Here is a 24,118-nt window from a genome sequence, read left to right on the forward strand (position 1 = left end):
TGGAAACTCTGTTTTGCCTCTAACCCTGGGATATTAGCTATTTTAATAATTTTGCTTATTCTCTGTAATTTGGACCTTGAATGTCCCATAAAACCCATGTGCTGATAGAGGATTAACTCTTAACCTGTGGTCCTCTTGTGATTTAGAAAATATTTAGGAATTAGAACTTAATTCCTAATGGAGAAGGAAGTAAGATCATTTGGTGTGTGTCCTTGAAGTGGTCATTGGTGCTCCATTTCCTCCTTGATCTTTTTTCTGGCTTTCAGGAGGTTGGGGACTCTTCTGTCACGTGTTCCCACCATAATTTTCTGTCTCATCAAATGTCCCAAAGGAAACATAGTCCCTTCATCATGGATCAAAGCTTATGAGATTATAAATCAAATAAATATCTCCTTTTTATGAGATAGCTGTATTTTGTCACCACAATGGAAAGCAAACCAATAACAATTCAGTATCTTCTGCTTTTCTTTTAAATCTGAACTAATTTTGTATATTAAATTTAAGGTATTATCTTTTCTGAAAAAAATTATAGCTGGTAATTTGAAAAATATACTATGATGATGTTATTTTGGTATGGCTATTTAGCCTATATAAAATCTAACTGTTGTTACAGTTGATCTTAACTGGGCTAATAATTCTAATATTTCTATCTTTTTTCTTAACTAACTTCCTTTAGGTTAAGTGTATATAATATCTATGTTTTATGTAAAAATTTATAGACTTCTTGCATGTATTAAGAAAAAAAGCATTATGTAATTTTCTGAATTAAAAATTATTTTTATAGTATGGATTTTTTACCTCAAGTCTGAGCTACCTGCAGTACTGATGGATACCTTGTAATAAAGTTAAAACATTGTTCTAATTAGCATAGGTTATAGTGTTGGTTATAAACTGACAAGTTAAAATTGTTTGAAATAAGACCATATAATATGCTCTTAGCTGGGACCATGAAGCTTACAATTCAAAATAACTCACAAGGGTTTATTTTCTGGCCTGGAGAATTTAAAGCAAAATGTGAATTTGTATGTTTGCCAATATGTTTCTCATTATAATTGTCTCTGGTGTTATTTCTTTAGACAGAAATTTATTTTCTCTCTATAAAGAAGGCTGATATCTCTTGTTTTGGAAAACAGAGAATCTAAATGGTATTCTTTGGTAGGAATAAAAAGTAAGGCAAAAATAAAAAATTAAACAAAGAAAAGTAAGAATTTTTTGATATAAGATAATAGACATTTAGAAATAAATTAAACTTTTAAAAATGTACAGATAAGGCACACAGTTGAAACAACATAGAATTGAGTAATTCTGGTAGCAGCTGGCAGTTTTACGAACATATTATATACTATCTTAAGATATTTGCTTTTTAATGATGTAATTATGTTTCTTAAAATGTTCATTAAAGTCTTTTTAGCATAAAAATTCATGTTTCTGCAGGTAATTTTCAATAAAACAAAAGAAGAGGTGAGTGTTTGGTTAGGCTTGAATGCGCTAAAATCACATGAGCTGATGAAAATGAGATGTCAGTGAGAATGGGGGATCATGGGAGACAGGAGGGATCATGAGAGACAGGAGGGATCATGGGAGACAGGGGAGACAAGAAGGATCATGGGAGACAGGGGGATGAGGAGAGACAAGAGAAATCATGGGATACAGAAGGGATCATGGGAGACAGGAGGGATCATGGGAAACAGGAGGGATGGGGGGAGACAGGAGAGATCAGGGAGACAGGAGGAATCAGGGGAGATATTAGGAGACACAAGAGAGATTAGGGACAGGAGGGAGGGATCAGGGGAGACAGGCAGCCAGAGATAAATATAACAGGGGCATAGAGTTACAGAAACTTGGAGGAGCCACAGTGAAGTGGGTAGGGGCATGACATCATATCTATATAAATCTTAAGAGTGGGGTTCCTCAGTGGTGCCTGCTTTTGTTCATAAATGCTCTCCATTCTTACTCATATCTTCTCATCTTTGCTACCCAAGGCTCCGGGGTCATAGTCTGTAGGGGGTCTTTTTAATAACTTTTGTAAGACATCCTATTTTAGGAACCGGAGAATCAATCTTAGACTTCCGGCAATATTTCACTTGTTCAAAATTATTCTTCACTTGAAATATTTCTAAAAGTATCAAAATATAAAAGCATCCTCTAAGACACCACAATCAATTTCAGATATTAGGACCAAGGCTAATAGGATCACATAAAACAAAATAGCATCTGCTTAGCGAAGGGCATTATCACTTGGGGAAAGAGGAAGTCTACTGAATTGAAAAGACCCTTTACCAGCTATACGTCTCACAGAGGCTTAAACGGTAGAATATACAAATATCTTTAAAAGATTAACTCCAAGGAAGCGACCAACTAAAATGGGAACTAAACTAAGTTCTCAAAAGAAAAGTAAATGTGCTAGCTTGAATAAGGTGTCCCCACAAGTCTTGGGCTTTTGAGCACTTGCTCCATTTTTGGTGGTTGTTTGGGCAGAATGGGGAAGTGTGGCCTTCCTGGAGTGAGTAGGACGCTTGTGAGGGGTGGGGTGTTGAGCTTGAAAAAGACTCACGCCAGGTAAAACGTGCTCTTTTCCTTCCCGTACGTGGTTTGAGATGCGAGCTTATTAACTGGCAGTTGGAGAATGGGAGTGAATATGGTTAAACTATATTGTACGGATTTTTCAAAAATTAATTGAAACATTATTAAAAATATAATGTACATCAATTTTCTTTAAGAAATTTCTCAGATTGTGGCTCAAAGACAAATTCCCAATAAGTCCACTGCCATTATTGCAGCTGAGGTAATACATAGCCCATGTTGAGGATGTTGAGATGTGTTGAGCAGCCCCTGAGGGAGATTTACCATTTTTCCTGTTAACACATAACATTTTTTTTTCCATTTTTACCATCATACCTGGTTTTCCATTGACTTTTCTGAGCTTCATTTGGTGTTTCTCTCTCTCTCTCTCTCTCTCTCTCTCTCTCTCTCTCTCTCTCTCTCTCTCTCTCTCTCTTTCAGTTTCAGATGTGTCATGTTCACACTTCTGAACTGGACATGACACTTCCCACACCCATATCAGAGCTTCCAGATCCTGAGTATCAACTAATTTTCATGCTACCTCCAACAGTGGTGTTCCACGTATTTGTATTTTGGAAGCCATGTCCATAGACTTTAATCTGCAAGGGACTGGAGATATCACATTTTATTATTAAATAGAGATCATTGTGGTTGAATTTCTAGGATGTATTCCTCGTGCTTTTAAATGGAATGATTAGATAGAATTATTTTAGCATTCTAGGGAAGCTTTTCTGAATAGGAAGAATGAAGCCCTTACAGATCTTTTGTAAGGTCATTGAAATTGTCAGTTTCATGTTGGTAACATAAGAAGTTTTTTTCATAATGGAATCTTATGGACATCTAAATGTGCTAAACTTGTTAGAGGAAATAGTCAGTTTGACTTTATGTCCCTATAGAAATTATGACAAGACTTGCTAGCACCACAGGAATTTTGCATCCAGCTTTCTTCTCTCCTGCTGGTATTGTATCATTACTTACCTGTGATGGCCAATTGAGTCACAAAGAAGGTCATTCTGGATTTTCGTTTTCTTCTCCATGTGGAGAACAGCACAACAGAGTTTCCCACAATAGTGAAGACAAACAGGACCCACAGGGTTATCAGCTGTTCTGTCTGCAAGACACAGAGTAATTTGAAACAGAGCAGGTAAGGGACCAGGGTGCTTCCTAGGACAGATGGTACATGCATCTGAGCTTGGCAATGGAATTTTTTTTATTTTTATTTTTATTTTTTTACTTTGGTTTCTAACCCCTGCCCAGAAACCAGCCAGGGAAGCTTAACTCCTTTACCTAAGCAGTGGTGTAAACTGATGCAAACAAAAATTCTTTGGCCAGAGTGTAATTTTAACTCCATGTGAGAGATCAGGGTGTACAAAAGAACACAACAGTCACAAAGGTATGGAAAAAAGTGCTTAGAGATAATAAGATAGATAAGTAAACCAAATTCATCAGTTGAGTGAACTATTGTGCAGCTATGAAAGGTGAAGTGGTGAAGACTTAGTAGAGACACTAAAAAATACATGTATTATAATATTTAAGTGGGAAATATGATCAAATTGTATATTGAGGATGATTACAACTTTGCAAAATTATACATGTAGAGAAAGAAATAATGTGCACTAAAATGTTAACAGTGACTATTTTAGGTAGTGTGATTATGGGTTATCTCTCTCTTTTTCCTTTAACAAATTTTATGAGATGATAATATTAAAGTTCTGCTGAATAATATATGATTAATAAAGAGTGGGGATGCCACTCACTTAAAATGCTAAGTTCCTCACAAGAAGTTTTCCATGATCACTTCAAAAGGAGCTTTTTCTCTGCTTGACATCCACAGTACAGAATAAACAGAGGTACTTGGACACTTGGACACTAGACTCCAGGTGGGATATGGCCTACGGCTTGTGAGGAAAGAACAGAACACGGTGCTTAGAGGAATCCAACAAACTCCTGAAATCAAAAACAAATCATCCCACGAGGTCTAAGCAAGATCATCTTAAGATCAGACCAGACCAGGGCTTAGCACAAGAACAGAATAATCCCAAATGTTGATTAAATTCTGTGTGTTATTTAGCTAGGTTCTGGAGTGTTGCTCTTTGGGGAAACACCAGTTTAAGATGTTGAAGGGAGGTAATTTCATAGAGGTTATTAGCATCTATTGTCAGTTGGTTTTAAGTGAAGGAGATTCACCTCCTTAGTGTGGGTAGCCCTCATGCAGCGAGTAGACTTCCCATGAGATTGAGTATTAACAACCCCTTTCAAAGATGAAATACGTTTATAAGTGTATTTAATCTACCTAACGTATCAAACATCATATTTTAGCTTAGCCAACCTTATCTGTTTAGAACACTTAACTGAAGTCACAGTTTCACACTATTATCTAACATAAAATCTATTTTATAAGAATAGGACTTTATTTTATAAGTCTCAAGAGTTGCAACATCATTAAGACAGGGACAATAATTATATATAATCTCATCACAATCTATTCATTGAAGAACCCTGGCTGGTATTCTCTGTGCCAGATGAGTTCACCAGTAACACTATTTCTGCTTAACATAGAAATTAATCTAAGTTATGTGATAACAGAAGAATAAATTATATTTTAAGAAATCAGAAAAATACAGACCATATTTTTTCACCAGTCTTTCCATTTTCATCAACTCCCCATTCCAAGATAAACATTATTAAAATGTTATTTACTGTTAATTAGCACACAAAGGATTAGGTTCACTATGACATTTTCAAACAAGAGTTTTTGTAGAGTCCCCTTCTCCCTTCTCATCTATTTCCTTGACCTCACTTCTGCCTTTCAGTCCCTAGGCACTTGCTTCCCACAGGTATGTTCGTGTATTCTATTGCCCTTGCACAGTCTGCTCTCTCTTCCTCTCATGAGGATGCCATTATTGTTTCATAGCCAATGCCCACATTCAGACCCACACGTATAATCAAATCTCATTAAAAGCCGTATTTTACTACTTGGAGGAGAAGCTGTGATATGTGCATTTTTGTGTCACGTTGATTCTTTCCAGATTTATGTTGCCTTGGAATTTTCACAATTTTGTTTTGTTTTAGGTTTTAAAAATCATACTTTATGTATAGAAAAGCAATTTAGATGTCATGTTAAACTGTACTATAATGTTATGTTATTGTTTTTCGTTTTATTTATTTATTCATCTAACAATTAAACCTTTATAGTAAAGGATTTGTAAATAAAAAAATACACATTGAGATTAGGCAGATCCAAAGTCCATATATCTTCGTAAACTTCTATGTAGTTAGAGTAGCTAGCACGAAGCACTAAGGATTTAAATTAAATTTTACAATCTCATTATAATATTGTACAATATATAGTAATATAATAATTGTGGTTTTGATTTTTTGTTTGTTTGGTTGCTTGTTGTTTTGTTTTGAGAAAGGTTCTCACTGTGTATCTCTGGCTAGCCTAGAATTCAATATGTAGCTCAGGCTGATCTTGAGTGCTAGAGATCTGCCTGCCTCCACCTACAGTGTGCTGGGACTAAAGGCATACCCTACCACTTTCAGACTTAGGGTAATACAATTTCAAACAGAAGAAAACAGGGAATTATTTTGGGTTACAACCCCCTTACCCCCAGAACATTTTTTTTAATTACTTCTCTTAAGTGGGTCAAGCAATAAATGTATTCAGTGACTAGTCATGTCTGGTTCTATTGTAGCATCTGTCTATTATAAAAAATCATATTGAAAGCCCAGCTTTACAGCAGCCACTTCATCAAAGGGATAACACATGTTGCATCTTTTAGGACTGCAAAAATGGTTCTTGCTACTTCAATACACTGTTGGTAGAAGCCATGACAAAGTTAAATCTAGGAAAAAAAATAGGTTTCTTTTTTTCTTTCATGACTCATGTGTCTCTTGATTTCTTTTCTAAATTTTTAGACTTCACTCATATATTCTTCTTTATAGCTTTATATAGTTCTAGTCAAATATAATTTTGATTATAGTCTATATCCTGCCAATGCTTTGAAAATACTTTATAAACATACACAGGAAAAAAACAAATACATAGTGTTAGTCCTATGGAAGTACAGTCCTATTTGAAGCCTTACCCTGCTGAATAGATTTCATGGTTCTGGGAAGAGCTATGCACACTACGGGAGGAGAAACGTCATCACCACTCTCACAGAGTTGTGAACACTGCAAACTACAACAACCACTGGCCGGGCAAGATAGCCCCGCTAGCGAAGAGCAATATGAACACTATGGAAGTGGCTAATCACATTTTTATTGAATCTAAGTCTTGTTCCATGAGACGGAACCCATACTTGTCACTGTCAACAAGGTGATAAAGAGATAAGCCAAAGGCCTTAATGGAGAACCCAGTATGAACAAAGTACTAATGACTCCTAATAATTTATTGCTAGAGTAGAGTATCTCTCAGACCTTCAGCAGAGAATAAGAGATTATGGAGTTCTAAGTCTTAAATGAAACATCTATAATATACCCTATCCTTCCACAGCTCAGATATCTTCTCAGAAGTGGGGGAAGAAAGATTGTAAGAGGAAGAGATGATAGGTAACATCAAGGAGACAGTGCTTTTCTAGACACAGCAGGGCAGCTGCACACATGAACTTTGGCAGTTGTGCCAGTATACAAAATAAAACCTATGCAAATTTAAGCTAGACAAAATTCCAGCATGCAAAGGTGATGTGGGCATGAAATCCCACCACTGTTTGAGGAGCTACCAGCATTTGATAGGTGTCAGGAGAGGGAGGATCAGTTTTCTTTAATGATAATACTTCTGTAGGTTACTACATGTCAGGGCAGGCTTCACTTTTAAATACTAATCAGACAACTCAGACTGGAATCAATGGGGCTGATAAGAAAACCAAAGTTACATTGGAAGATTACAGAGGGTAGACAGGATGGCTATGCATAGCATTGAGGAAGGGGGGTGAATACGTTCAAAGTACATTGTATAAAATTCTCAGTGAATTAATAAAATGTTTAAAAAATGTGAGATGAGAATTAAAATAAAGTCAACCTGCGGCATAGAACACACATGCACACGCAGATGCACACACCCACATGCACACTCATGCACATGTGCATACACATACACACATATGCACACACATGTACATACATACACACATGCATATACACACATGTAAAAATAAAGTGTTGAGATGCTTATAAGGCTGTGGGAATGGAGCACACTGGGAAAGGAGTTGAGTGAAGACAAATTGTCTTACTCCCTAGTTCCTTCTGATCAAAACAGAAGTGGGGGTCCCTTTAGTTGCCATATTAAAACATCAGCCTTCAGGCTACGTTACAGAGATGGAAAAAAGTCCTTAGGATATTCTACAAGATTATCATTCCCAGAATTCCAGGATAAATCTAGAACTTCCATGAACCCTAGAAGGCATCAGGCAATGTTTCAGTCTTCCATTCTGGATTTACAGATGGAGGCATGAGCTTATGGATAGATCAGGGCCTTGGCACCATAGCTCTGTGAAAGTAAATGAGGGCAGCAGTCACTGTGGTAGTCAAGGGGGAAAGGTGGGCAGAAATGTGTGGGAGAAGCACAGGGCTGGTCTTTGCTAATTTGGATGGTACATGTAACTGATACCTTACTTCTAATGTGCTTGTCATTTCCCATTTAGAGGACTGCATTCTTGCCAACTGTTAAGGCATAGACCTTGTTTGTCCTCTTCTCACCTGAGAGATTATACGTCTGGATGACTTGTTACCTCAAAAGTAGTCTTCATATGAGTGGCATTGAGAAAGCCCAGGGAGGTCACATGATCATCTTAAAAAGGTCATCATGACTGTTTTGGCTCTAATGGGGAAATTTAGTTTTGTTAGATAATGCTGCTTTGAGCTAGATAAACAACTCCTTGCCAGAAGCTAATAGCAAAGGGTTCTTCCATGCATCATAGTGACATTTCCTATCCAGCAGGTGGTAGTCTGGTAGTGGGGCATGAACAATAGATTTGAATATGGAGAATGTTTCTTTTAAACATTGTAGATAACTTGAAAAATGATGGATTTTCTTTGATTTGGCTTAGAAGGTACATTTGTAGGGCTAACTAATACTGGTACATTAGAGGGCCAAGTAGGTGACAAAGTGTTTATGTTCTGAATATAGTCTGTGTATATTATACTGTCAGTAAGGATAGTGACACCTTAGAGGTACCATGGTTCAGGAAAGGTTGAGGGCATCTTTAGACAAATGCTATGCCTTATAAAGTCAGATGGGGCCACAGGGCACTCTGAAGTAGCTGTAGGGATTGATGAGTCCTTACAGTGCTGGGACACCAACGTGGGCTGTCTTTCTGCCAAGGTTTTCTGCAGTAACCTTCTTGCCCTATGTGTTTTGAACAAGCCCCAAGCTATCAGAGATGCCCATAATTTCTCAGAAACAATTCTTGTTTGTGAACTATGATCATAGATACAAAGAGTTGTGTGTGCTAGAGGCCTTTGAAAAATATTTCCAAAGTGTGGATTATGACTTAGGCAACTTCATAATATAGTTTGATAAGTACTTATATATGTATACAAACACATATACGTATGTGATATATACATACATGTATATGTGTAGGTACATATGTATATCACATACATATATACACAGAGAGAGAGAGGAGATAGAGAGAGAGAGAGAGAGAGAGAGAGAGAGAGAGAGAGAGAGAGAGAGAGAAACATTGTATGGGCTTCAAATGATATACCCCAGTAAGCATCATCACTCAACAATCACACTGTCTCTAGACTCTAGAGTTAAGCTATTTATCATCTGATGATATGAGGCCTCTGGAGATCCTTCAGAACACTCACTGAACATTTGAATGCATTAATTTCAATCCTAGTCTGAAGAGGGGGTGGGTCAAAAATAGCCACCCTCACTATCCCACCCAGAGACTCTAGATGCACTATCTATTTGGGATGGGCACTGTACATGTCTTGGATACTGTTGAGAAACTGAGAAAATGATACTCTTTGCTGCCTATACTGCTGCTTTTCACAAACATGGGAAAGGACATAATCCATAAAGCCTTGCACACTTCTACTTTCCTTGTATTTTCAGGAACTTGCTCTCCACATTTTTTGACACATCATAAAAGGTCACTTGAGGTTAAGATGAGCTGCTGTTACCCATATCTAAAATTGTATGGATGGTAAGGCTGTTTGTTTATAGCTGTGTTCACCATAACAGGGAGAGTGCAACTTTGCATTAGTCTGATATGACCTTGCCAGGCAAATCTCATCCTCCAGGAATGAATGAAGGCTGGACTTTGCTGTCCTGACAAAAGATAAATAGATCCATTTCTCATTCAGGTTTTTAGAAAGAAAGGGACAGCACAGAAATTTAGTCTGTAAGACATGCCAGTGGCTTCAAGATACAGCATTAAGAAAGGAAACAGGAAACCAGGAGTTCAGGGCTGTGTAGACAGCATAGTTGAAGCAACAATCCAAGGGTCTGGCTTGCAGCACCAGCAATGAAGCTGAGCTAAGGACTGTCTGGCAAAGATGTCATGTTTACTGTGGAAATTAGATTTGAAGATGCAGATGAGAGCATCTTGAAGAATCTCTCATAATAATAAAAATTCCACCAATGCATGTAATTAAAATGATAAGATATGCAAACAAAAAGAAGACACTAACAAATCACCATGTCTAACTGAGATGTCAAAAACAGCTTCTTTTTTTTATTAGATATTTTATTTACACTTCAGATGCCATTCCCTTTCCCCATCCCCCCCCCTTAGAAAACCCCTATCCCATGCCCCCTTTTCCTTTTTGCATTTATACATTTTTTTAAAAAAAATGTTAATCATAGGCTTTATAAGTTTGGAATTGTTCAATCAGAGGTGTAACCCACTAACCAACCTAGATATAACAACTATCTTTGACAGCTTCTTAACAGAATACAACCTTGTTCTCATGGTTTTCCTTGGGAACTTGCTTTTTTCTTACATCATAGTACATTGAACCAAGAACTTCCTGGAATTTGACATATGCCCTCTCATTTAATATTTCTAGCAAACAAAGATAGGATTTTTGTTCTCGGGTTTATAGGTGAATTCATTGAAAAAACAAAGCCATGTTGTCAAATGTACTCTGATCTGAGTTAGCTTGCTCGTTCTGTCATACAGAGTATAACAGTAGAAAATCAGTTCATCTGACCTATTTAGTATCTTTCCACCTTCTGATATTATTATTACATATTGAAAACTATTATACTGACTCTCTACTGGGCCTTCATTGAACTTCAGCTATTTTTTAAAACCATAACTCTACAAACATTTATTACTTGCATCTAGTCCCCATAAAATCTATCCTTAGATGTTGACTGAAATCAAAAGAAGTAGTAGAATTCCACAATACTGCAGAATTACCAGTGCACTTGTGTATCAGTTCTTCACATTGCATGGGGATGGAAATGAGAATTTCCAATGTTCTCACAAACACAGGAGCTATCTTTCATCAATACTTTCTAGTTTTGTGGGTGACAAATATTTATATTTGATGATCTACCTGTCCACATACCTCCTTCCTTCCAGGTCTGGGGTTTCAGACATGGGTTTTTATGTGGTTGCTGGAGATTCAAACTCAGGTCTTCATGCTCATGAAGCAAACACTTTACCAATCAAACCATAACTTCAGTCCCACCATGTATATTCTTTATGCTTGATGTTTTTGTCTGTTTTCAATTGCTGTAGCAAATGCCTGGTGCTGGGTAAGACATAAAGTAGTTCACTTACCCAAAGCTCTGGTGATTCAAGAGCACAATACCTAATTTGTATCTGTTTGGCTCTGGAGAGGGATCCTGATTCCATTACAAATTGGTAGATAGCATCATGGTGGGGACATTGGTAAGAGAGAGATCATATGGTAAGAAAAGAAGCAAACATGATTCTTGAGCCAGAACATGGGAATCAATTTCCTCCAAATATTCCAGTCACCACTAGAATTAAGCTATTGTAGCTAAAGTGTCTGCCACAAGGTTCTACATCATTAAAGTCTAGCCACCACAACATCACTACTCTAGAGACCAGTTTGCATTTTAACCTTTGGGGGACACTTTCAAGACATATCTAAATTGTAGCCCCTTGCCTTTTTGGTTTATAATGAAGGATCAACAATATTATTGAAAGCTGATAGGATTTTATTGTTATATAGTATTGCTCTGTAACTATATTTCAATTTATTTACAATTCTCTTTTATGTGTGTGTGGGGGGGTACTCACATATGTACATCTCTCTCTTTTTATGTGTGTATGTGCATGTGTATTTGTACATGTATGCATGTGTGTGTGTGTGTGTGTGTGTGTGTGTTTTGTGTGTGTGTGTGATGTGTGCATGCACTTGTGTGTAGTGTGGACACCCATAATCGATGTTAGGTGCATTCTTTGATTATTCTTCATTTTTTCTTTTAAAGTGCATCTCTCTCACACTGAACTTGGAGCTCTTCAGCCTGTCCTCTATCTCTGCCTTTTAACTGATGGAATCCAGGCAGCTACCAAACCTTTCTGGTTTTTACATGGTTTCTGAGGCTTGCAATCAAGTTCTTTACCCACTGGGCCATCTCCCCATTCCTCCAGTTCAACTACTCCATGAGATCAATAGATACATAGTTTGCAGTGGAGAGTGCTGCCCTGTTTGCCTCTTGCATGAAAGTGTTCCTAGGTATAGAGACAATGTGGGATGAGGAACCACATTGTTTATTGACTAGATGATGCCCAGGTACAACTTCAGTCTTCTGAAATGTTTTATCACTTGCTGTATTTGAGATTTTCTTTTGGAAATGGGTATCTTTTATTCACTTTCCCCCAACTGACAAATGGTAGTTTATATGACAGCAATATACTTTATATATTTCTTTTTTTTTCTTTATGTATTTCTTGAAGCTACCCAACTTGAAAATTATTTACATTTCATTCCCTCACAAGCCCTTAAGTTATGCTGAAATGATTTGTAAGTTTTACTCTTCTTATTCTTAATAAATTTTAACATACCTTTCTAACAATCATTTTTGGCACATGTATTAAAGTGTCATAAACCAAGAATTATTTAGCTATTAATTATGTCTTTTAAACCAGCCTTCTCTCTTGCTTAATTTCTGGCTGTAGTGTTCTCTAAGCTTCACTTAGGGAGTCTGGGGCAGGATATGTGCCCTCTCTGGCAGTGGGTATTCTCCTGTGCCTGCACAGCAGCTGATTCTGGGATGGTTCTGTGTTCTGTTTATAACCATGAGACATTCATCACAAACATGGACTACAGAACAGTCTTCCTTCTGGGGCTTTCTTTGTCTTCACAGCAACTCATTTTTCTAGTTAGATGTTTGGTTTTTTTCCTTCAATATTTCTGAGATTTAGACAAATTTACTTGGGTTAGATCTCCTTTCATTTTGAATCTTTTTGACTTTGACTTTTTTTATATTAAAAGGCTCAACTTTACGATTCAGGTAAATTAAGATCTATTATGGTTTTCCTAGCCGTGTATCCTCTGCCATCTGCCATGGCTAGGTTATTATGTGGACCTCCTAGGTTTTCTGCATCTCTCCTCTGCCTGTATCCATACTATTTAGTTTTCTGTCCTTTACTGTGAATTTTATGAGATTTTATCGAGTGTTATCTTACTTATCAAGTTATCTTTCAGTCTAGATTTTTGAAGTAATGGTATTTTCATGTTAAAACATCATTTTCTGAACTCACCCATGCCCTCTTTTTAATGCAATGTCCATTCATGTCTTCTGAGAATATGACTAAGTTTCTAAGACTCCCATCTCTTTCAGGAAATAAGTTTTGTAGAGAGAAGCATTTTGATACCTCAAGCAATTTCCTTTCATGAAATGTATTTGATTCTCTTTATACCCATCTTTTTATTTTCCTCAGCCTGTATAGTGGTCTGGAGGAGTGATTTATTTCTACACTTCCCTAGAAGCACTTTGATCTCTGTTGATCTCTTTCAACTTCATGTGAAGAAGGAAGAGGAAGTTTGATTGCTTGTGGTATTTTCTCCTATTCATGATGAGTGAGCTGAGAACAGTTCCTGGAAGGAGAAAATGGTGGAAGGAAGTATTAGGTCTGTTTTCACCACAGACTCCATTTTTACCAGAACAATCTGTATTTCTACAGAAGCATTAGTTAGTCAGGAATCTATGCCCTGTTATCTGGAAGAAGCTGTTAGCCACAGTGCCCCACAGTGACATGTGCAGCATTCCTAACAGAAATCTGCTCCTTGGAACCTCCATTGTGGAGCCTGGGTGGCTCTTCAGGAATGCTAATCTCAAGTCAGTCTTGTACATAGAATTATCTACATAGACTTCAGGAATTCTTTCATCTCTCCATCAGGTAATAAACTAACTTTGTCTCCTCCTCCTCCTCCTCTTCCTCCTCTTTCTCCTCCTCCTCCTCTTTCTCCTCTTCCTCCTCCTCCCCCTATTCAACTGCTTTTTTGTTTGGAGTTACTTTGGGACCTTAAAGATGCCGTAAACATTCTAGTGCTAAACACACACACACACACACACACACACACACACACACACACACACACCAGGGTAATTGAGGATTTGGGGAGTTATGGTATCAGGAGCTGAGGAAAGGGCAATGAAGGAGTAGCACTTCCCACAGAGCTGATTGGAGTGGTGGAGCATAATTGAATTCAAGGGCTTTGGTTCGTGTCCGAGTGTGATATATTGTAGATGAGAAACTCTCTAACTTTGGTTTTCTTATTTCCAGAAAAATTATAAAAATAAAATCTACCTTTGACTAACTTGATGTTTAGCAATGATGAAGACAGAGGGATTTAGCTTAGCTTTGTATGCAGTGTCATAGGAAGGATGACATCCTTTCTTCAGTTTTTGGATAGTTCTGAGGATGACCTTTGCACAGTATCCAAATGCTCGATTTTCACCCTGTTAACTGTACCAATCTGGTATCCTGTCATCTAAGTTTGTCAGGATTTCGGCCTATGACCCTACAGCTGCCTCATCCTGATGGTAGTCAATCCCATTCTTGACCTTCACAGAATATAGTTTAGGACTAAATGCCCCCTAGTGGTCACATGAAGCAACCTTTCAGTCAGATGCCTCACAACTGTTGAAACTATACTAGAATTTGTAATTTTTCTTTATAAAATTATTTTGACATTAATTATCATTGGCTATGTTTGCATCTGTATGTGTTTGTGTGAGAGTGTGTGCATCCTCATGCATGCCATGGTGCATATGTTGAGATGAACAGACAACTGTGGAAGCCAGTTCTCTTTTACTACCATGTGAGTTCCTGGATGGGACAAGGTACTGTTTCCTACTGAGGCCCATCTATGGCCAAAATTTAGAATGTTCAATGCCTAGAGTGCACTTAGTTCTGTGGTTGATGTCTTATAACTGGTTTCGAAACAGAGGATAACTAGCTGATGTGATAATGTCAGCAGGCTGGGTGGGAGCCCTCAGAGTACTGCAGCTTAGCTCTGAAGAGATGAACCACAGGAGTCCATGATGAATGTCATGTCATCCAGAGCTGACACAGGACTGACAGCATGTGCACATGTGTACTGAGTCTATATCCCCTTGATGATCTCGACATCTGTATGCTGTGCTGGCTAGTTGGATGTAAATTTGACACACGCTGGAGTAATTTTGGAAAACGGAGCCTCAGTTGAGAAAATTCCTCCACTTGGGCCCTGGGACAGTTTCTTGATTGATGCTTGATGTGGACTCTGACACTTCTAGATTGGTTGTCCTAAGTCCTGGATGTCCTAGGATGACTAAGCAAAGCAAGAAAAGCAAGCCAGCAAGCAGCACTCTTCCATGGCTTACCTATTAGCTCTTGTCTCAAGTTCCTGCCCCGCTTTACTCACTGACAGATGGTTACCTGGGAGAGTGAAGTAACTAAACCCTTTCCTCCCCCAAGTTGCTTTTCGACCATGGTCTTTTATCACAACAATGAAAGTCCAAGGACAATGGCCACAGAAAATGTTAACAGACATGTAAGATGGATGAATGGATGATGAATGCAGAGAGGTTCATTAGCAATGGAAAGTGTCTCAAGAGATTGAAACCATTTATTTAGTCATTCTACTTGACTCTGGATGTGTCAGGCTTGTCTGGAGTGGAAGTCATGATTTAGTTAGATATGGTCGGAACTATTTTTTCCCATAGAAGTCCTGGAATTTGGAAAACAAAAGCTTGAAGTATTTTTTACCAGTTGTAAAGTGAGTGGCTTCTCTGGCCCATCACATTGCTACCATAACATGTGTGTAGCAATATATGTTCACTGTTGATCACAGTCTAGGGTCAGAGCATCCCCGGGGAAGGCTTCCAGGTTGACAACACGCCCATCAGAACTTGGCTGCTGTAGTGTCCCCATGTTCCATCTTGCGGGTATTTCGGCTTGCAAACCTTGTAGTCTGGATCCTGATGCAGCTTTGTACATGCTATACCTCCCCACTTGGTGGATTTCTGTCGCACCTTGGGCAGAGACAGTAACATTGCCTCACACTGCACTTTATGCCTTCAAGTTGGAAACAATCTTCATCTTCATTCTGTTCCAAACATTGTTCAAAGCTTGGCTTGGAAGCTGGGTGGCAGTAAACCTAAGGTTAATGCTGATTACACAGTTTGGACACTGGAGTGATGTGTGGCTGCCACATGACAGTAATCACAAATCACAAGTGACAGAAAGATTCAGCTACATCATCTGCTCTGCGTGAGGGATAGAGAACTGTCAGCAGCCTCACATTTTCATGGTGTTTTGTGGATGCTGTTACTTACGTGATGTTGAAAACTGATATTTCAAACACAGGAAGGAGTAAATATCTGATACTTTTCAAGTCAGGAAATGAAATTGCAGAAAAAGGTTCAATGATAAATTTAGAAAGTCTTGGATCTCAGCAAGGAGCAAAGACTTTCCTTCTGCTGAGAACTGTGTGGCTTTTCACCCAAATACTGAGTCACAATTAAAGATCTGTTGATTTTTTTTTTTTTTTAGGTTCGCTGGGAATACCAAAAGCAAAAAATATGAATTCTTAATTTTATTGAGAATATAAGATATCTATATGCATCGATGGACATTTCAGGGAGACAGACAGAGACAGATTGCAAAGATTTGATTCCTGAAGATGCATAATTAGACATGGGCAGTTTGCTTTCCTACTAAGCCCTGGAGATATCTGGACAGTTACTGAACAGTTAGCAATTTCTTGCTCGGCACTTTGTTCTATCTTTCCTCATCTCATATAGTTAGTTTTAGAAGCTCTGCCAAATGGTCAATAGCCTGCTGGCTGACATGGAGGCCTAGAGGTAGGACTGCTGTTGTTGAGAGGGCTCCCTTCATTCTTCCTTAAAGCCATCTTCTGAATGTGGAGTTTTGAGAAGTCTTATCTATCTATCTATCTATCTATCTATCTATCTATCTATCTATATTTAAGATGACTGACTTCCCTCCCCCTGCCAGCAACCCAGCCGTGATGCCTTTGCTATTATAATTGGAATGTTGGAATCCCAACTGTTTTTCTGTTTTCACCATCTCCAGCTGTCTTACCTAGAGCTAGCTAGGGTTTCTACCTTGTATTATCTAGTTCATTTTCATATGCATACACTGTGAGGGAAAAACCAATATATTTTAAAGGTATGTATAAATAGGTAATTAACTCATGTTTTCTTCTTTTGGAGGATTTCAATAATTCTTTCATAGACATCTAGAACAGAGATAGAGACAGCATCTCTAAACTATCTGGACCTGCCTTGGGACTGGCAAAGCAAGTTGGTGGAAGATATTCTGCACAAAGAATGGATGTCTGGCTGGGATAAGAGTTGAGAATAAAACTTTTCCTATACAGTGTAGCAGGGCTGTGGATCAACCTATCTAGAGTAGTTGTGGACTAAGAGTCATTCTATGAACTTTTGAGGATTGAACCAGGGAAAATATTTACCTTTGAGAAGAGACTGGGCTAATACACAGTTGTATAGAAAGGGTGCTTAGAACAAAAATCGAAACCTGTCTTAGAAATGGTATAACTGTGAACATCATTCAGTTGGCTTACGGTTTGCAGGGTTATGTGGGATTCTGAACCACAGAGTTCATAGTCAAATGGCGAGCGCAATGATTGTAAAAAAGAAAAAAATGGCTTTCAGGGAAATGTTTATGAATGAGCTGTTGTAGCATCCAACATGTAGAACTTGAGGTGAGGTGGTCATGGTTGACCATAACTTGCATTCTAAAAAGACAGACTCAAAAGATGAGCTGAGTCTGAAGACCTGGAAAATAGTCAAGCAAAGAATTGACAGTAGGGAAGATAGGTTGAGTAAAGGGCACTTCTCGGGGAGAGATCCTGGCTTTACAGACATGTACATGGTGGGCACCAAGCAAACACGATCGATAATGAGGAGCAAGAGCTGAACAGTGAAAGCCAAATCTCAAAATGCAACATGGTCTGTCCTAGGTCTTGTCCTAAGCTAGGAGAATTCTTGGAGAAAAGACGATCTGGGTCCTTAGTGACAGTACCATCTTCACAGGTGGCAGGATTAAACGTGTGCACTTCTTCCCACCAACTCCAGATAGCCACCTAAAATGTGTCTCTTAGTTTAGCGTCTAGGACATGTTCAATGACTGCATGCACATTTCTAGTCTGTGCAGGGAGGATTAGTCAACAGTCTAATGAGTGTTTAATCAGCAGTGCTGGAGCCATAGACTAAGCCTAATTGGATGTGTTAATTTCCCATTCCCTGTCGTTTTCAGTCAGTAAGGACTTGGAGCACGGAGCTATGTTCACATTATGAGATTCAGTGTACTGGTTGCCAGGAAACTCTAGATTCAACCAGCAACAGAAATACTAATGTTCCTTATGCACCTCAACAGTGGCTCTTGTGACTCTTGCCACACACACAAAAAAATATGTCCTTATTAACTACAAATGAAGTAGATTGGAAGTTTTGAAACAATTAAATTCTGAGGTTCCATTTGAATTCCCACAGTGCATCAAGCCACAGCTGTTAGAAATCATCTGAAACTCTATTGTGCTTTGAGTGTATGGAGTAATTAATATTTGCTGAATAAACAAACCAAGTGTCTACTATGTACGAAGAACTAGGATTAACATTTAAATTGCTATTTAATCTCTAGACTCTTGAGATAATAAAAACTAACATTTGGGTAAATCAGGTCCAAATCTCTACAATCAAGTAGAAGTCAAGCTATTCTGTCTTTCACAGTCCACGTGGAATTGATTTCAGCATTTTTCCTCCTACACTCCACCTGTGCTCAAATCTCCTTAATAAAATGGTGTATCCATAGCACATAGCCCTTGCCCATCCACCTGTGTACTTTACCTCATCCCTAAATTACTTATCATACCCAGTGCAATGCAAATTCTGTGTAAATGGTTGTTATACAGTACTCATTGGAGAATAATGACAAGAAACAGGTCTGTATGTGTTCAGAACAGACCTTTTGTTACTAATCTTTAATGCTTGTTTGTGGTTGCAGAATTCATAGATATAGAGGGCCAATCGAAATTACTGTAAAATAAAAATGAAAAGACAGCTTTCTTCCTGATGAGATACACAGTTAATAAAACTAGGGCAGCAGGAATGTGTTGTTTTGTTTGGATTCTCATGGATGGACCATTTCATCTCAGACTCTGATATTTTCAGTTTCTTCAGGAGGGTGAAAATCAAACAGCTAAAACTAACAAAGCATAAAACATGGATTGCTGACATGTAGAAGGCAGAGGCAGATGCAAGGGCCAGAATATAAGGCTGAAAGCCCTGAAAGATTAGGAGAAGCACAGAGCAGAAGACAAAAATATATAGGAAGATGCAGAGATAACATCCACAATCACAAAGTCCAGAAGCTCCATTCTTCATGCAGCTAAATTGTATGATTGCTGACCAAATTGTGATGAGCTAATGAGTTAGGGTGCACCCAGGTCACAAAGCTGGTCATTTGCCTGAGTTTCCATCTATCCTCTCATTTTCCTGCCTCCACTTCTAGGTCTCTTAGGAACAGTGTAAGTCTGGGAAGGTGACAGATGCACTTCCTTCAACATCAAGTCAATTACTGCATCTACATTCTGAGCTCTACAGATTCAGCTGTCTGTTTGGCTCCAACAGCCACTCTCATCTAAGTCTGGGATATTGGAGGAACCCTGGTTACTCCAGTAGAAGCCAGTGCTCTATACCAAGTTATTCCTCTAGCTTGATGCCCAACACTGTCTGACACATCTCCATTTTCTTCACTGCTAGTCATGGAAATTTAGCATCCTGAGTGGCTCATCCATTAACAATGATGATGGAAGATGGCAGAATATTTGAATAGTGTTTTGGAGAAAAGACCTACTGAAAGGAGTAGGTACTTCACAGTTCTTATGCCTAATGTGGGTTTGACTACTTGGAACTGGAATATCAAAATGAAAAGGGCAATAATATAAGAAACCAGGGAAAGAAAAACGTGGAAAAACTAATGTGGCTCATTGAAATATCCCTGCTTAATTACTGCACAGCATTATAGATTAATAATTTTAAGATAATGTATGTGGACTGTGAGAGGACGCCTGGTCCTCGGTCAAACTTGAAGACCCAGAGACCCTGAAGAGAAGGTAGGAGCTTTGCCTGCTCCCAGGACCAGGCCCCTGTCATGTAGCCACTTCCCCCCCCCCCACCATAGATTTGTGGCCATCAGTCATGTAAGGGCAATGCCCCAAGCCCTTCCATCGGTAGATGAGGCATCCCTAACATCTCAGACCAAGAAAATTAAAAAAAAAAAAAAAGAGATATGACCTGTGGTCACATAGGTTTAAGACTGAGATCTCCATGCTAATGAAGTAAGAGTCCTGGAGGGTGTTGCCAATAAGATTCTTTTCCCAGATATTTTACCCTGCAAAAAGTATTTAATCTCAGGCCCACCCTGAGAAGTAGTGTATGGTTTTACACGTCTACTTCCCTCCCTGACAATAAATGCCTCAAAACCATGAACTATCTCTTTTCATCCAAATCCACTGTGGAGAGCCATGGAGAAGGCTTTCACTTACAGAGCCACAGTCTAATCTCCTGAACAAGGCCTCTCTGCACTCCCAGCCACAGAAACCACCAAGCCTGACGTCTGTTACGCCAAGAATCATCTCTATTGGGACAATCTGGTGTTCTCTCGACCCTGCCCCAGGCTAGAACCATCCCACAGGTCTCCACTCCATTCTCAGCTCTTTGCCGACACCCAGCTGTGCCTGTATGTCCAACAGCCTGAGAATCCCTTATCCCAGGCCCATGGATCCCTGAGCCAGCTCCAGTTTTCCCACATCTCATACTGCACCCTGGAGTGGTGCCTCTGGATTTCCCTACAGCTCAACATTTTCCCAGGCAGCTCCTGGGATAACTGCAGTGAAACTCCCTCCATTCTGCCTCCCCCAAAACACAAGATCTACAAACCTACAACTGTACATCTCCTACCACACAGTGTTTGTAAGGAGATGCCCTGAGAAGAACACCCAAAATGCATCCATGTGAACAAGCTCCTCCCCCCAACCCACCCCAGCATGAAGTATAATCGTAATTGTCAACTGCATCTGTAATCTACTAAAGTACAAGCTACTAGATACTCCTAGGAGGAATTTCCTCTCTCTCCCTCTCCCTCTCCCTCTCCCTCTCCCTCTCCCTCTCCCTCTCCCTCTCCCTCTCCCTCTCCCTCTCCCTCTCCCTCTCCCTCTCCCCTCTCCCTCTCCCTCTCCCTCTCCCTCTCCCTCTCCCTCTCCCTCTCCCTCTCCCTCTCCCTCTCTCTCTCCCTCTCTCTCTCTCTCTCCTCTCTATTCCTCCCTCTCTCTCTCTTTCTGTGTTTATCTCTGTCTCTGCCTCTTTCTGTCTTCCTCTCTTACCATGCATATATTTAATGGCAAAGCCCCCATTAGCAATCGAAATTAGAAAACTTGGCAAGACCTCTATGCTGTGATACAGTGTAGTGTTATAGATTCTCAGGAGCAGGTGAGAAAGTATGGGTACCAGGCATTCTTACTGTATGCTGCACAGAATGGAAGAAGTAAGTTACTGCGAGGCAGGGCAGAAAGATCCCAAGCTAAGGAGACAGAAAGAATGGAGATACTTATAAAGGGACAACTCTAAGGCCTTTTATCTCTTCTAAAGTCTGAAGCCTTGAGTTTTAATGTATGCAATTCAAATTCAAGATCATGAGTTGCACAGGGTACAGTAAAGGAACCATGGGATGGATTGGGATGACATGAACCCTGCTCTCATATGTGAGGCAAGAAGAGCACTTTAAATGTGTGGGGCCCTTTCTGGTGTTAATCCACATCAAAGGACATGCATGGAAGAAACTTTGCACTTTTGCCTGCTGGCCCCTACTCTCCCTGGAAAATTTATTTATCCTGTTGCTGATGCTGATATTAAATCCAAACCCAGCAACTCCCTAGGAATTCCCCAGGCCTCCAGAACCAGATTGGGTATATGGGACATTCATCCTTTTGAATGAAGAAATTGCTAGATCCTTGGCCTCTCCAGTATGAAGCAGCCATTGTTGGACCGCAGGAATACTCATACCAAAGTCAACTTCATAAATCATATAGATAGATATAGAACTAGATATAGAACTAAATATAGAACTAGAGCGAGAGCAAGAGAGCGAGAGCGAGCGAGCGAGCGAGAGAGAGAGAGAGAGAGAGAGAGAGGTTTCATTTTCTCAGTTTTCTCCCCTTTGAGGAACCCTGACTAATGCTCCCCCTATTTGGCAGACTTTGTTATCACAAACACATCTGTATTCAAAAGACTTTTAGAATCTTCCCAAAGGTAAGAGGATGCTGATAGCATTGCTGTTAATTAAATATTAGTGTTCTTTACTCTTGTCAACTTGGTTTTATATTTATGACTGAATTTTTATTATTCAGGTTACTAATATATTTCCCCTACATGCTAGCTTTGTGTTTAATGTATTTATTCATGTTTTCCATGCTCTCTTCCAAAGAACTTCTTTATTTAAAGACCTGCATGATGTTTTGTTTGTCATATATACTATGAATTATAAGACTCACTATGCATTTTTAAATGTATATTTTCTTAGTTTTAATTTTCTTTTTAAAATTTTATAGGCTGAAGCAATCTTTGTTGATATTCAACATTTATTCTATTGATTTTTTTTTTAAAAAAAATTCAGTTGCTTAATTTTACCTTTTCCTTTGGTTAGAAACATCATGTACTTGCCCAACTCCCCCTATCTTTATTGACAAAGTAGTCGTTCCTTTCTCTGTTTTGGCAGTTTTGTATTATTAAATTCACATATGCCTCAATATTTCCTTTTCAGGACAAAAGACTTTTCGTTATTGATCTTAGGCCTCTTGTACTAACTTTGTGCTGCTAAGTGCTGTTTACTGATAACTGGTAAGGGAGTTCCTGTCTCCCTTTGCTATCCCTGCTCAGTTTCTGAGCTTTTCTTCCTGAGTTTTTTCATACTCTCCAGGTTATCTCTCTCTTATAGGCTCCTCGAGTGTGTGTGGTTCACTAGCCTTAGGGTACATTGAGTCTGGTGGAGAAGTTTTGAAGGAGTTCGAGGGTGAAGGACATTCTAGAATAATGTCATGTCTATGTCATTTAATCACATTTGGATTACTTTATTACTAAAAGTTTTTCTCTTTCTCCCCTCCTCCTTTAGTCTTCTTCATTTCTTGCCCTCCTTTCTTTCTTCTCTCCTGATCTAGGGTTCTAGAAGTCTGTGCTGGGTAGATCATCCATTGCTAGGTCCCTGAGAGACTTCAATAACAAGAGGTCTCATCACTGTGTTACAGTGTGTGGCTGACATAGAAAATAGACATTAAAGCATGGTGGTTTGGGATTGAATGTTAACACAGTCTAACTTAGCTTAAACATGATCAATTAAAAATGAATCAAATGATCAATAGAAAGGACAGCATGCTTTGCAGAATTAGCATTCTAGAAACTATTTGTAAGTTTTATTATGATGTAATAGTTTCTATGTTTTTGAATATCCTATGCATGTTTACTCAGTCTAAGCAAAAACTCTTCAAAAATAATGAATGTATTAGAAGGTGAATCAAATTTATTCTTAGCCGAAGAGCATCTTTTTTTTTTTTTTTGTATGGATTGCTTGACTTGCCTTAGGTTAATTCTACAGGAGCAGATGGTCAGAATGAAGCTACATTAGAGCACACACAATATTTCTTTCAATTATTTAATAACTTCTTTAATGGGCGAATGATATTCTTGAGCAAACACTGATTCAATATCTGTATATGAATGGAATTCCAAAGTTTGGGTAACAAGTTATAAGGTAAGACCCTGGAAGTACAGAATCAATTTATTCAGAATGGTTTTGATGCTTGCAATTAGTTGATTAAGGAAAATGTTTTAACATCATGCATGGAGATTAAAGTAAAGTCTAGGGATTAACCAGACATGAAAGGTATAAGCAGAATGTCATGGTTAGGGTGCCGAGGCCACTAGAGGCCACTGGCAAAGGAGCAGCTTGAGAGAGGGAGGCAGAATCTTCCTGGCTTCCTGGGATTCTGTCAGTATTCTACTCAATTCTTATGCCTGCTTTACCACCGATTC

The 24,118-nt window shown here is 38.8% G+C and overlaps 1 protein-coding gene across 1 annotated transcript in view; it reads right to left on the reverse strand.

Moving 5' to 3' along the window:
• The window catches only part of Npsr1 (neuropeptide S receptor 1), a 143,689-nt gene that overhangs the window by 106,949 nt on the left and 12,622 nt on the right, over positions 1–24,118 (reverse strand). The window contains exon 3 of the mRNA XM_034509620.3: positions 3,541–3,673. Coding sequence (XP_034365511.1) covers positions 3,541–3,673 — 133 coding nt within the window. The remainder of the gene's footprint in view (positions 1–3,540; positions 3,674–24,118) is intronic.

This window comes from Arvicanthis niloticus, chromosome 8, assembly GCF_011762505.2.
Source record: "Arvicanthis niloticus isolate mArvNil1 chromosome 8, mArvNil1.pat.X, whole genome shotgun sequence".
In the NCBI taxonomy this organism is placed as follows: Eukaryota; Metazoa; Chordata; class Mammalia; order Rodentia; family Muridae; genus Arvicanthis; species Arvicanthis niloticus.